At 43.9% G+C, this 13,897-nt stretch overlaps 1 protein-coding gene across 3 annotated transcripts in view; it reads left to right on the top strand.

The window, feature by feature from the left end:
- ppp1r2 (protein phosphatase 1, regulatory (inhibitor) subunit 2) overlaps positions 1–13,897 on the top strand; it is a 34,060-nt gene that overhangs the window by 10,502 nt on the left and 9,661 nt on the right. For all 3 annotated transcript variants that reach the window (XM_065009547.1, XM_065009546.1, XM_029633572.2), the window contains exons 2-3: positions 1,671–1,778; positions 2,441–2,521. In XM_065009547.1, the coding sequence (XP_064865619.1) occupies positions 1,696–1,778; positions 2,441–2,521 (164 nt within the window). In that variant the 5' untranslated portion in view covers positions 1,671–1,695. The remainder of the gene's footprint in view (positions 1–1,670; positions 1,779–2,440; positions 2,522–13,897) is intronic.

Below are 13,897 nucleotides of genomic sequence, written 5' to 3'. Positions count from 1 at the left end.
ACAGGCCTACAAGCCCTCAGTCCAGCCTCTGTCTGCAATAGGCTGAGAGTCTGAGCACTGATGGAGGGATTGTGCGTTCCTGGTGTAACTCGGGCAGTTGTTGTTGCCATCCTGTACCTGTCCCGCAGGTGTGATGTTCGGATGTTGTTACACGTGGTCTGCCACTGCGAGGATGATCAGCTGTCCGTCCTGTCTCCCTGTAGCTCTGTCTTTAGGCGTCTCACAGTACGGACATTGCAATTTATTGCCCTGGCCACATCTGCATGCCTCCTTGCAGCTTGCCTAAGGCACGTTCACGCAGATGAGCAGGGGCCCTGGGCATCTTTCTTTTGGTGTTTTTCAGAGTAAGTAGAAAGGCCTCTTTAGTTTCCTATGTTTTCAGAACTGTGACCTTACTTGCCTACCGTCTGTACGCTGTTAGTGTCTTAACGACCGTTCCACAGGTGCATGTTCATTAATTGTTTATGGTTCATTGAACAAGCATGGTTAACAGTGATTAAACCATTTACAATGAAGAGCTGTGAAGTTATTTGGATTTTTACGAATTTTCTTTGAAAGGCAGGGTCCTGAAAACGGGACTTTTTTTGTTGTTGTTGCTGAGTGTAAGTGCATTTGTCCCCTACCATGGGGGGGACTATGTACAGAAAGTGCTGTAATTTCTAAACTGTTCCTCTGATACGGATGAAAATACCTTCACGTTAAAGCTGACCGCCTGCCTTTTAACCTCAGTCATTATATCATTTCTGAAATACAGAGCCAAAACAACATGTCTCACTGACATACTTTTGGAGCTCACTGTATGTCTCTGACAGTTTAATGTAATGATATCATTTTATGTTTTGTCTTCACTAGCTTACATTGGTGTCTTATATGAATCCCATGGGTTATATATGTTGTGAAACAGTGGCTAAGAGCCGGCCTACCTCAGCAAGCCTGACTGAGCAGTATTGATATGTGCCTCATCCCATGATGTGCCATTTTAGTGTGAGACACAGCTGTACAGGGCACGTCTCCCATTGATTTAGCCCAGTGCCATCGACAGTCAAACTGCCTGCTGTGTGCCTGACTTATTGAGCACCCGTGTGTGTGTGAGCAGCTAGCGATGGCTCTGCAGGATTACTGCAGCAGGGAGCAGATTTATCACCCCCCGCCGCCCCTCTCTACCATGATGGCAGGCCTCTGCCTCCATAAACACGTCCGGGAGGCTGGCTACTTTGACAAAGGGAGGGGGGCGCGCCAGCAGAGAGCCTTTAACGGCTGTATTTGGCACTGTCTCCAAGTCCAGACAGCGGTGTTATTGAAGGCGCAAACTCTAGCCAGAAGCCCAGAGAGAGCCTACAATTTGTACCTGGGGAAAGTACATTCGTGAAGCATTTCAACCCACCCACTCACACTCACTCGCTTGATCAGCCTCAGCATCATGCTGAAGGTGAAGTGACCAACCTCTGTACGGGGCCACTGTCATTTTCCCAACAATGAATCATTTAATTGTACATAAGACCCTTTTTTTTTATTTTTTATTGCTGCCTTGTTTTTGTTCCCGAAATACACTACGGGAGTGAAAACTGGGTCACTGTGTAGTCCTAGATTAAATCTGCCAGGTCTCTAGGGTAATATCTGGTTGGTTTTTAGTACTACCCTGAGCTCATCTCTGGACTCATTCTTTTCAGGAAGAAGTCACAGAAATGGGACGAGATGAACATCCTGGCCACGTACCACCCGGCAGACAAGGACTATGGGTTGATGAAGATCGACGAGCCCAGCACGCCCTACAACAGGTGAGTTGCCCCATTCAATGTGTAAAGCACGATGCATTTCATTCTCATGAACAGGTAAGGACAAAGTTACCCAGCGACTGTCAAAATGGCTTCCCTATCCAGTATTACCAGTTTTCGACTTTTTTTGTTTACGAATACCTCATAATGGTATTAATTTATTCAATTAGTTAGGCCTATTACATGTGAAAATGACAGTTGGACTTTTCGCACTACATATTCTTGGCCCGGGGAAAAGTAGTTTGTCTTTTGGTTTTCTCGAGTCAAATATACACATTTGTTGAGAACAGAGATTAGTGATGGACTTGGTCTGAGAAGAAACTCTGCTCTGGTAAGTTTGGCCTCATCCTGCTTTTATAATGTGTGTGAACAGTCCCGAGATCCCAGACTAATGTGACGTAGAAAAGAGACTATAATTTGATCATTTGTGTAAAGAATATGCTCACCCCGGATTAGATACAATTTTGATAGCAGATTGGCCTGCTCTCACAGGGCACCTCAATTTTTGCAGTGCAGTTTCAGTGTGTGTACGGATGGGTTTCTGCCTAGTCTGCATAAAGCGTAGGTGGGTGGGCCATCTAAACTGGCACGTAACCCAATCTCCAAGGCCGCTGCATAGAAGGTCACCGTTGTGACACACTGTTCTCTCCTTCTCTCTTCCTCAGGATGGTGGGGGACGAGGATGATGAAGGGGCGCACAGCGACTCAGAGGTCAACTTGCCCACTGTGGGTGACCTGGCCTCCAAGTAAGTTATTTCTGACTGAAGAGGTCGGAGGGTGAAGGAGGGTCATCACTGACTGGATAGGTCTGGGAGGGGGAAGGAGGGTCATCACTGACTGGATAGGTCTGGGAGGGGGAAGGAGGGTCATCACTGACTGGATAGGTCTGGGAGGGGGAAGGAGGGTCATCACTGACTGGATAGGTCTGGGAGGGTCATCACTGACTGGATAGGTCTGGGAGGGGGAAGGAGGGTCATCACTGACTGGATAGGTCTGGGAGGGTCATCACTGACTGGATGGGTCTGGGAGGGGGAAGGAGGGTCATCACTGACTGGATAGGTCTGGGAGGGTCATCACTGACTGGATAGGTCTGGGAGGGGGGAAGGAGGGTCATCACTGACTGGAATAGGTCTGGGAGGGGGAAGGAGGGTCATCACTGACTGGAATAGGTCTGGGAGGGGGAAGGAGGGCTAAAGTTAAGTTATTGGACTCAAAGTTTTGGAATGTTAAATGTATCAAGGCTGTATGAGAAGGGTAGTGATGCAACTCAAACATAGCATCTTGATACATCTTGGTCTTATGAGACTGACGGTGGGGGGGGGGGGACTCCGTATGGAGTTACGGCTTGAACGCGCTGTATAACAGAATGTACTCATCTGGATTTCAACTATTTGCAATTAGGGTCTGGCTGCAGCAGAAGCCTTCTTACGCCACAGATGCTATGAGACATACGAACTCAGACTGGATGTTGAATGGTGCCAGAGAAGATGGTGCGTTACCGCCACCAACAGCACAGGTGGTGAAATTACATTTAGAATTAGAAGATAGCTGCTTGGTAGTGTGTGCTAGCTAGCGTGTGCTAGAGAGTTTGTGCTAGCTAGCGTGTGCTAGGGAGAGTTTGTGTTAGCTGGCGTGTGCTAGGGAGAGTTTGTGCAAGCTAGCGTGTGCTAGGGAGAGTTTGTGCTAGCTAGCGTGTGCTAGGGAGAGTTTGTGCTAGCTAGCGTGTGCTAGAGAAAGTTTGTGCTAGATAGCTGTTAAAGCAACAGTGGTTAACGCAACACCCTGGACCAGCGTTAGTGCGCCGACTGGTATGTGCACAGCACAGTGACGCCCTGGAATAAAGTCACTGACTCACGCGATACACCAGGCCCACAAAAGCCTACTGGTTGCACACAGCTGGATACTTCTCACTATTTGACGTCAAGGGCATGCCACCCCCCCCAATAACATTGAGTATAGAGGGAATGTTGATCTTGGTTAAATTGAATGATCAGCTGTCAGAAGACGGTCTCAGCAGTTGAGTTAACAGTAGAGGTAAAACTGCAGAAGTGAAGTCACCCCCCATTTAAAAAATAAATAAATACATCTAAAATTAACACCCTTGCCTTACGTGAACTTAAACTGTTGTATATTTTTTTCCTACTAGCACTGACTTTGCTGATAGCTACTTTATTGAGAAAATGTACTTATTATGACTGAGATGTGGTTGTCCCACCTAGCGGTCTTAAGATGAATGCACTAACGGTAAGCTTCACTGGTAAAGATTGTCTGCTAAATGACTCCAATCTAAATGTAATCCATTTGAACTCTGCCATCAAAAACCCTTATCCCATCAGCTCCATTTGACTAAAGGAGAAGTAATTTTCCCCAAGTATCCACTGTTACTCTCAATTAGCCTACAGTCCCAAGATTTTTTTTAATTTAATTTTTTTTAAATATTTTTTTAAATGTAACCTTTATTGAACTAGACAAGTCAGTTAAAAAATACATTATTATTTACAATGACGGCCTTCTCTAACCCAGACGATGCTGGGCTAAATGTGCACCGCCCTCTGGGACTCCCGATCGCGTCTGGTTGTGACACAGCCTGGAAACGAAACAGGGTCTGTAGTGACGCCTCTAGCAATGCAGTGCTTTAGTCCACTGCGTTAAGATAAGCCTCTTTCCAAACTCAAACATTGTGTGTGGTACACTTCCAGTAACTGATACCCTGTTTATTTACCTACAGTACCAGCCAAAAGTTTGGACACCTTCTCCAATGGTTTTTCTTTATTTTTACTACTTTCTACATTGTAGAACAATAGTGAAGACATTAAACTATGAAATAACTAGTGAAGCACCGATTATTACATTTTTGACAGATACCGATATCTGATATTTTCAAAGCTGAAAAAACTATGCCGGTTATCTCAAATTGTAGCGGCATTTTAAGCATTCTAGTACAGTTTAATAGTTAACACACACATGGACTCAGCGGTCTAAGGCACTGCTGCTGGCACAGCATACCACCCTGCATACCACTGCTGGCTTGCTTCTGAAGCTAAGCAGGGTTGGTCTTGGTCAGTCCCTGGATGGGAGACCAGATGCTGCTGGAAGTGGTGTCGGCGGGCCAGTAGGAGGCACTCTTTCCTCTGGTCTAAAAAAATATCCCTATGCCCCAGGGCATTGATTGGGGACACTGTCCTGTGTAGGGTGCCGTCTTTCTGATGGGACGTTAAACGGGTGTCCTGACTCTGCGGTCATTAAAGATCCCATGGCACTTATTGTAAGATTAGGGGTGTTAAACCCGGTGTCCTGGCTAAATTCCCAATCTGGCCATTAAACCATCACGGTCACCTAATAATAATCCCCAGTTTACAATTGGCTCATTCATCTCTCTCCTGTAACTATTCCCCAGGTCGTTGCTGCAAATGAGAATGTGTTCTCAGTCAACTTACCCGGTAAAATAACGGATAAATAAGAGGTGTCACTACAGTCCCTTGGTTAGAATGCAGGCTGTATCACATCTGGTCGTGATTGGGAGTCCCATAGGGCGGCACACAATTGGCCCAGCGTCATCCGGGTTTGGCCGCCCATTGGAAGTAAGAATTTGTTCTTAACTGACTTGCCTAGTTAAATAAAGGTTACACACACCACACTGACCAAATAGTTATTTTTTTGGCATTTATTCATGTCCCCATTACCAGTAAAACATAATCAAAACATATTTCTTTCACTTACTTACTGTGCTGTTTCGTTGTTCAATCGTTTCATTCAACCAGGATTGCATCATACATGTCAAGCAGTGAAGTTTCAGCACTGTCTGTCCGAGGCCTCTTCCTTGGTGCGCACTGTCACTGTGTCCGTTTCCATCTTGTCCAGCTGTGTATGTAACATTTCACGTAAACCCTGTTTCTTGTCTGCATCGAAGTAGCGGTCCTTGTACATAGCATCGAGCATGGTGGTGACACCTAGCCTGTGTGGGCAGTTTTGTTGCTAGGGCAAACTGTTGTCAAGGGCAACCATTTTACATGGTGTCGTTACGTTATGTACCTACGTTATACACAGATGTTCTTATCTGTGTTATATAGGTATGCACGTAAGCTTTGACATCGGTTTTGCACATCAGGGTGTAAAACTGGACATCGGGTCCATGTTGGCATTTTTAGCTAATATCGGACGATTCCGATATGTTCACCGACTATAATCGTGCATCCCTAGAAATAACCAAGAAAGTGTTAAACAAATCTAAATATATTTTAGATTCTTCCAAGTAGCCACCATTTGAATTGACTGCCAAGAGTGTACAAAGCTTTCTCTCACCCAGCTTCACCTGGAATGCATTTCTAACAGTCTTGAAGGAGTTCCCACATATGCTGAGCACTTGCTGGCTGCTTTTCCTTCACTCTGCTATCCAACTCATCCCAAATCATCTCAATTGGGTTGAGGTTGGGTGATTGTGGAGATCAGGTCATCTGATGTCGCACTCCATCACTCTTGGTCAAATAGCCCTTACACAGCCTGGAGGTGTGTTTTTGGTTACTGTCTTGTTGAAAAACAAATGACACTCCCAATTAATGCAAACCAGATGTGATGGCATATCACTGCAGAATGCTGTGGTAGCAAGTGTGCCTTGAATTCTAAATGAATCACGGACAGTGTCACCAGCATAGCACCATCACACCGCCTCCATGCTTCACGGTGGGAACCACGCATGCGGCGATCATCCGTTCTCCTACTCTGCGTCTCACAAAGATACGTCGGTTGGAAGCAATAATCTGTCATTTGGACTCATCAGGCCAAGGACAGATTTCCACTGGTCTAATGTCCATTGCTCATGTTTTTCTTGGCCCAAGCAAGTCTCTTTTCTTCTTCTTTTTGGTGTCCTATAGTAGTGGTTTCTTTGCAGCAATTCGACCCATGAAGGCCTGATTTACACGGTCTCCTCTGAACAGTTGATGTGTCTTTTACTTGAACTCTGAAGTATTTATCTGGGTTGTAATTTCCTTTCCTGTAGCGGTCCTCATGAGAGCCAGTTTCATCATAGCGCTTGATGTTTTTTTTTCGACTGCACTTGAAGAAACGTTCAAAGTTCTGGAAATTTTCCAGAATAACTGACCTTCATGTCCTAAACTAATGATGGACTGTCGTTTTCTCTTTGCTTGTTTGAGCTGTTCTTGCTGTAATATGGATTTGGTATTTTACCAAATAGGGCTATCTTCTATATACCACCCCTACCTTGTCACAACACAACTGATTGGCTGAAACGCATTAAGGAAAGAAATTCCCCAATGCGCTTTTAATAAGGCACACCTGTTAATTGAAATGCATTCCAGGTGACTACCTCATGAAGCTGGTTAAGAGAAGGCCAGGAGTGTGCAAAGCAGTCAAGGTAAAGAGTGGCTACTTTGAATCATCTCAAATATGACATCTACTTTGATCTACATTGAGGGGAAAAAATATTTGATCCCCTGCTGATTCCCTCATTAAAATGCAAATTAATTTATACAATTTTTGACATGTGTTTTTCTGGATTTTTTTGTTGTTATTCTGTCTCTCACTGTTCAAATAAACCTGCCATAAAAATTATAGACTGATCATTTCTTTGTCAGTGGGCAAACGTACAAAATCAGCAGGGGATCAAATACTTTGTTCCCTCACTGTAACACTTTGTTTGGTTACTACATGATTCCATGGGTTATTTCATGGTTTCGATGTCTTCATTATTATTCTACACTGTAGAAAATTGTAAAAATAAAATAAACTCTTGAATGAGTAGGTGTCCAAACTTTTGACTGGTACTTTATAAATATTATATTGAGCAATGTCTGCGTGGCATTGACTAACATACAGTATGAGATGAGTAAAGCAGCATGCAAACATTTTTAAAGTGACTAGTGATTCCAGGTCTATGTACATAGGCCAGCAGCCTCCAAGGTGCAGGGTTGCGTAACCATGTGGAAGCCGGCTAGTGATAGATGCTTCCTTTCAGTCTCTCGGTCCCAGCTTTGATGCACCTGTACTGACCTCGCCTTCTAGATGATAACGGGGTGAACAGGCCGTGGCTCGTGTGGTCGATGTCCTTGATGATCTGTTTGGCCTTCTTGTGACATCGGGTGTTGTTGGTTTCCTGTGAGGGCAGGTATCCCCCCCAGCGATGCGTTGTGCAGACAGCACCACCCTCTGGGGAACCCCTGCAGTTACGATGCGGTGCAGTTGCCGTGCCAGGCGGTGATACATCCCGACAGGATGCTCTCAATTGTGCATCTGTAACTGGTACCTTATATCCCATAACACGGCGAGAGAGGGAGGCATGGCTATGATAACACTGGATTTTCAGTAGGAGCTAGTCTACTGCTTTAGCATTAGCCCTCATCATAGAGTGGAGCAGATGCTCCATCACAGCCTGAAGGCCAAACTCCACTGAGGCAAAGGTCTGTCACATGTTCTGTTACCACACATTTTTATACCCACTTAACAGGCAGGGAGGTCAGCCCTTTGTGTGTGTAAGTAATATGCCATTATAGCAGTTTTTATCTAGTGTGTATTTTTTGAGGCATATTTTTATTTTATTTGACCTTTTATTTAACTAGGCAAGTCAGTTAAGAACAAATTTGCATTTTCAATGACGGCCTAGGAACAGTGGGTTAACTGCCTGTTCAGGGGCAGAATGACAGATTTGTACCTTGTCAGCTCGGGGGTTTGAACTTGCAACCTTCCGGTTACTAGTCCACCACTCTAACCACTAGGCTACCCTGCCGCCCCGTGTCCCATGAGGGAATTGAATCCACGACCCTGGCATTGCAAACGCTGTGTCCACTAAGTGTTTCTATTCCCTCTAAATCGACTCTGCCTTGGACGACTGCATTAATCTCAGTGTTACCTTTATCCCTCAATGTGATCACACTACTGATGCACTGAGTGTTTTCTTTGCGTTTCAGACAGCGTGATTAATGCATGTGGGTTAGAGGGAGTGAGTAAGCACTTGTGTCTCTTCACTGGTATCTGTTCTCTCTGACATTTTCATCCCGGTGTTGACTACTAGGCCACAGATGCTCAAGGCACAGAACTATCTCTAACCTCACTGATATTACCTCTCGTCCTAATCTCCCCCCAGTGGAACGTATTGGCTAAACATCACGTAATGGTGTTAGATGGATCTGCGCCCAGGAATTTGTTTCAGTGAAACAGCTTGGATCAATAAGTGCCACTCAATAGATCCCATCAACCCTGAATCCAGGGGAATGAGGACAATGTAACGGGAGGCGATTACAGACTTGGATCAGTTTACTTCCTGCAGCGTTGACTCGACCTGTCCGGTTGGTTTAAACCTGTGAAATGGAAATGAATAATTAACTTAACCGCAGCCTTATCTTGTGTTATGCCTTTTCGACATTTTCAAATCAAAATGTGTTTGTCACATGCTTCGTAAACAAAAGGTGTGGACTAACAGTGAAATGCTTACTTACGGGTCCTTCCCAACTATGCAGAGGACAAATATTGAAAATATAACTCAAGGAATAAATACACAATAAGTAACGATAAATTGGCTATAATACACAGGGTACCTGTACGGAGTCGATGTACAGGGGTCGGAGGCAATTGAAGTAGATATGTACATATACAGTGCTTTCTGATACTATGCATACCCCTTGACTTATCCCACATTTTGTGTTACAGCCTGAATTCAAGCTCTGTCAAATTTGTTGCTGATCGTTGCTAGTCAGTCATTTCGGGTCTTGCTGTAGATTTATGTCAAAACTAACTTGGTCACTCCGGAACGTTCACTGTCGGCTTGGTAAGCAACTCCAGTGTAGATTTGGCCTTGTGTTTGTTATTGTCCTGCTGAAAGGTGAATTCATCTCCCTGTGTCTGGTGGAAAGCTGACTGAACTCTGTTTTCCTCTCGGATTTTGTCTTTGCCTAGTTCCGTTTTTATTTATTTTTTATCCCTAAAAACTCCCTGGGCCTTAACGATTACAAGCATACCCATAAAATGATGCAGCCACCACTGTTTGAAAATATGGAGAGTGGTACTCTGTAATGTGTTTTGGATTTTCCCTATACATAACATTTTTTTTATTCATTTAAAAAAATGAATTGCTTTGCCACATGCTTTGCAGTATTACGCTGTCATTTAGGTTAGTATTGTGTAGTAACTACAATGTTGATCCATCTTCAGTTTTCTCCTATCACAACCATTAAACTTTAACTGCCTCATGGTGAAATCCCTGAGCGGTTTCCTTCCTCTCCGGCAACTAAGTTAGGAAGGAGTCCTGTATCTTTGTAGGGACTGGGTGTATTCATACATCCGTCTAGGAAATGTTTAATCCTGATCTTTAGGCTTGCAGTAACTGAGGGGTTGACACTTGATTCAAGACATTTCAGATTTTCATTTTTATTAATTAGTAAAAAATGTGTAAAACAGTGCATTTGGAAAGTATTCAGATCCCTTGACTTTTTTCCAGATTTTGTTACGTTACAGCCTTATTCTAAAATGGATTAAATAAAAAAAAGTCCTCTTCAATTTACACAATACCCCATAATAATAAAGTATTGTATTAACAAAAAATGTATACATTTACATAAGTATTCAGACTCTTTGCTATGAGACTTGGGTGCATCCTGTTTCCATTGATCATCCTTGATGTTTCTACAACTTGATTTTACCCAACCTGTGGTAAATTCAATTGATTGGACATGATTTGGAATGGCACACACCTGTCTATATAAGGTCCCACAGTTGACAGTGCATGTCAGAGCAAAAACCAAGCCGTGAGGTCGAAGGAATTGTCCGTAGAGCTCCGAGACAGGATCCCGATGGTCACTGACAGAGCTCCAGAGTTCCTCTCTGGAGATGGTTGTCCTTCTGGAAGGTTTTCCCATCTCTGCAGCACACCACCAATCAGGCCTTTATGGTAGAGTGGCCAGACGGAAGCCACTCCTCCAGTAACTGGCACATGACAGTCCACTTGGAGTTTGCGAAGAGGCACCTAAAGGACTCTGACCATGAGAAACATAATTCTCTGATCTGATGAAACCAAGATTGAACTCTTTGGCCTGAATGTCAAGCGTCACGTCTGGAGGAAACCTGGCACCATCCCGACGGTGAAGCATGGTGGTGGCAGCATCTTGGTGTGGTGATGTCTTTCAGCGGCATGGACTGGGGATTTGTCAGGATTGAGGGAAAAAATGAACGGCGCAAAGTACAGAGATCCTTGATGAAAACCTGCTCAGGACCTCAGACTGGGGCGAAGGTTCACCTTCCAACAAGACAATGACCCTAAGCACACAGCCAACACAACGCAGCAGTGGCTTTGGGACAAGTCTCTGAATGTCCTTGAGTGGCCCAGACAGTGCCTGGACTTAAACCCAATCTAACATCTCTTGAGAGACTTGAAAATAGCTGTGCAGCAACGCTCTCCATCCAACCTGACAGCTAGAGAGGATCTGCAGAGAAAAAGGGGAAAAACTCCCCAAATACAGGTGCACCAAAACTTGTGGCATCATACCCAAGAAGACTTGATGCTGTAATTGTTGCCAAAGGTGCTTCAACAAAGTACTGAGTAAAGTGCCTGAATACTTATGTAAATGTGATATAAACTTTTTTTTGCATTGTCATTATCGGGTATTGTGTGTAGATTGTTGGAGGGGGGATAAGGCTGTAACGTAACAAAATCAAGGCGTCTGAATACTTTCTGAATGCACTGAAGTTACACTTTTATCTCATGGGGTTTTGCGTGTAGGCCAGTGACGATAATCTCAATTGAAAACATTTTACATCGTCTAACAATTTTTTGGGGGGATAAAGTCTGTGGGAATACTTTCTGAAGGCACTGTATATGTACATATCTACTACAATTACCTCCTACCCCTGCACATCGACTCGGTACTGGTACCCTGCGTATATAGCCAAGATATGTAGGAGTGAAGTGACTAGGGGTTACTAGGCAACAGGATTAACAGTTGATTTAGGGTATGTGATGAGTCCAAAGTGTTTGTGCAAAGAGGGTCAATGCAAATGGTCCTAGTAGCTATTTGGGTAACTATTTAGTAGTGTTATGGCTTAGGGGTAGAAGCTGTTTCAGGGTCCTGTTGGTTCCAGACTTAGTGCGTTGTTACTGTTTCCCGTGCGGTAGTAGAGAGAACAGTATGAGTTGGGTGGCTGGACAATTTGATTTTTTTTTTATTTTAGGTCCTTCATCTGACACCGCCTGGTATAGTGGTCCGCGATTGCAGGAAGCTACCCACTGTAGCGCCATGCGGTCAGATGCCAAGCAGTTGCCCATACCAAGCGGTGACGCAGCCATTCAAGATGACGTCAAATGGTGCAGCTAAAAATATTTTTGAGGATCTGAGGGGCCCATGCAAAATCTTTTCAGCCTCCATAGGGAGAGGTGTTGGTGACCATGTTAATTCCTTAGTAATGTGAACACGCTGTCGACCCGCTCCACTACAGCCCTGTCGATGTGTTTGGCCCTCCGTTTCCTGTAGTCCGCAATCGTCTTATCGCGGTTATTTATTTCTACATTGAAATGAATGATATATCCTAGGCCTACACACTTAACTGTCTCAACGGATGCCGCACATTGCATATCCCCCATTTAGTTGGAGGGATAAAGACCACGGAGTTCAGTATTGCATATTTAACACAGTATTCGTCGCGTGACACTACAAATTAAACATTTTTCCGGCTTTGTCACCAACACGTCTAAAATAATGTTTGTTTGACTATTCAGTCCGTTTCTCCCTCAACTGTCAAACTTAATGCACCGCCATCTTCAGAACAAGACACAGGATATCATGGCTGCTGTTCAAGGAAATAAAAGCACTTGGAAAGGTTTAAAGGACGCTGTTTGAAGTATTACATCAGTGGCCGTCTGGTCGGCTATTGTGCAATCATATTGGGTCTGGTCTAGGCTTGAAAGAAATGTCTGTTTATGCTCTGGGCCTGTATGTGCATTGCTCGTGTCTACTCACATCAAAAGCCTGGTGTTGTGGAGATGGATGTCAGTAAATAAGTGAAGAGGATTGTTCTGCTCCGGCCTGAAACTCTATCTGAAGGCATTGTTTATTTTCACTCAGTGTACCATTGTTCAACCTCATCCTATTAAAATGGCTAGTGCCTGGTCTCTCGCAACTTCATTTTCTTTGTCCCTCTTTCTCTTACTCACATACTTGTTTTGTTTCTCTCTACTTTCCCCTTACTCCCTTCCTCCTTCCCCTCTTGCGTTTACTCGTTCTCTCCCCCTCCCCAAATCTATCCTCCCTCCCTTTCTTATTCTGTCTTTCGTCTCACTCTGTTCCTGCCCTCATCTGTATCCCTCTCCAAGAGAACCAGGGCCTGTTTTTAAATCATTCTGCTCTTCCTCCTTTAAAAAGTCATTTAGAAAGTGAATGTGGACCAGGAACAGTTGTGACCGTGACTACTGGGATACTCATCCTCTTCCAGTAGGGAACTTCATAGATATATAGAAGCTCATAATCATGCTATGATATTGTCTGACTCAAGCTCTTCTGGCCTTCACGAATAAGAATGTTAATTAAAGACAACATTTTATTTTAGTAGAAGTGTTTCTCAGTCAAAAGTCAGATTCTTGTGCCATATCCCAAACTTCACCCAGATTTTTTTTTTGAGGCAAAGAATTGAATGGTTTTGTCTGAAGGTGTGAAAGGTCACGCAACTGGAAAATGTTTGCCTGATTCAGCTGGTGGAAAATAAGGGAATTAGCAAGGCACTGACTTAATACAAGCAGTGTGAATCTGACTTCCTCTAGGGTGTGCGCCGGTGTCGTACTGCATTTTCACCCATAAGAATATAAGCCCTGTCTAAGCCGCGGGGGGTCTTTGATACCAAGGATAATTTTGCTATTTGATTTTTGACCATTTGAAGTATAAAAATATATATTTTAAGAATGATTTGACATTTTTTATTTGGCCTTGCTGCTATTAGCTCATACAAACCCATTGAATAACAGATTCACTACATGGAACGGTAGTTTGTTCTGAATGGTCTGTCCTATATCTGAAAGATCAGGAAACGTGTTTATTTGACATGTATTTAAACCCTTATTTTTTTACACTAAACAGTCTCCCATATATACTTCTATAAATGTTTCAACTGATACCGGGGAACCTTCAGTC

Source organism: Oncorhynchus nerka, linkage group LG25, assembly GCF_034236695.1.
Source record: "Oncorhynchus nerka isolate Pitt River linkage group LG25, Oner_Uvic_2.0, whole genome shotgun sequence".
NCBI classification, from domain to species: domain Eukaryota; kingdom Metazoa; phylum Chordata; class Actinopteri; order Salmoniformes; family Salmonidae; genus Oncorhynchus; species Oncorhynchus nerka.
Note: the sequence above shows the minus strand (reverse complement) of the source record. Positions and strands in the feature narration are given on the sequence as shown.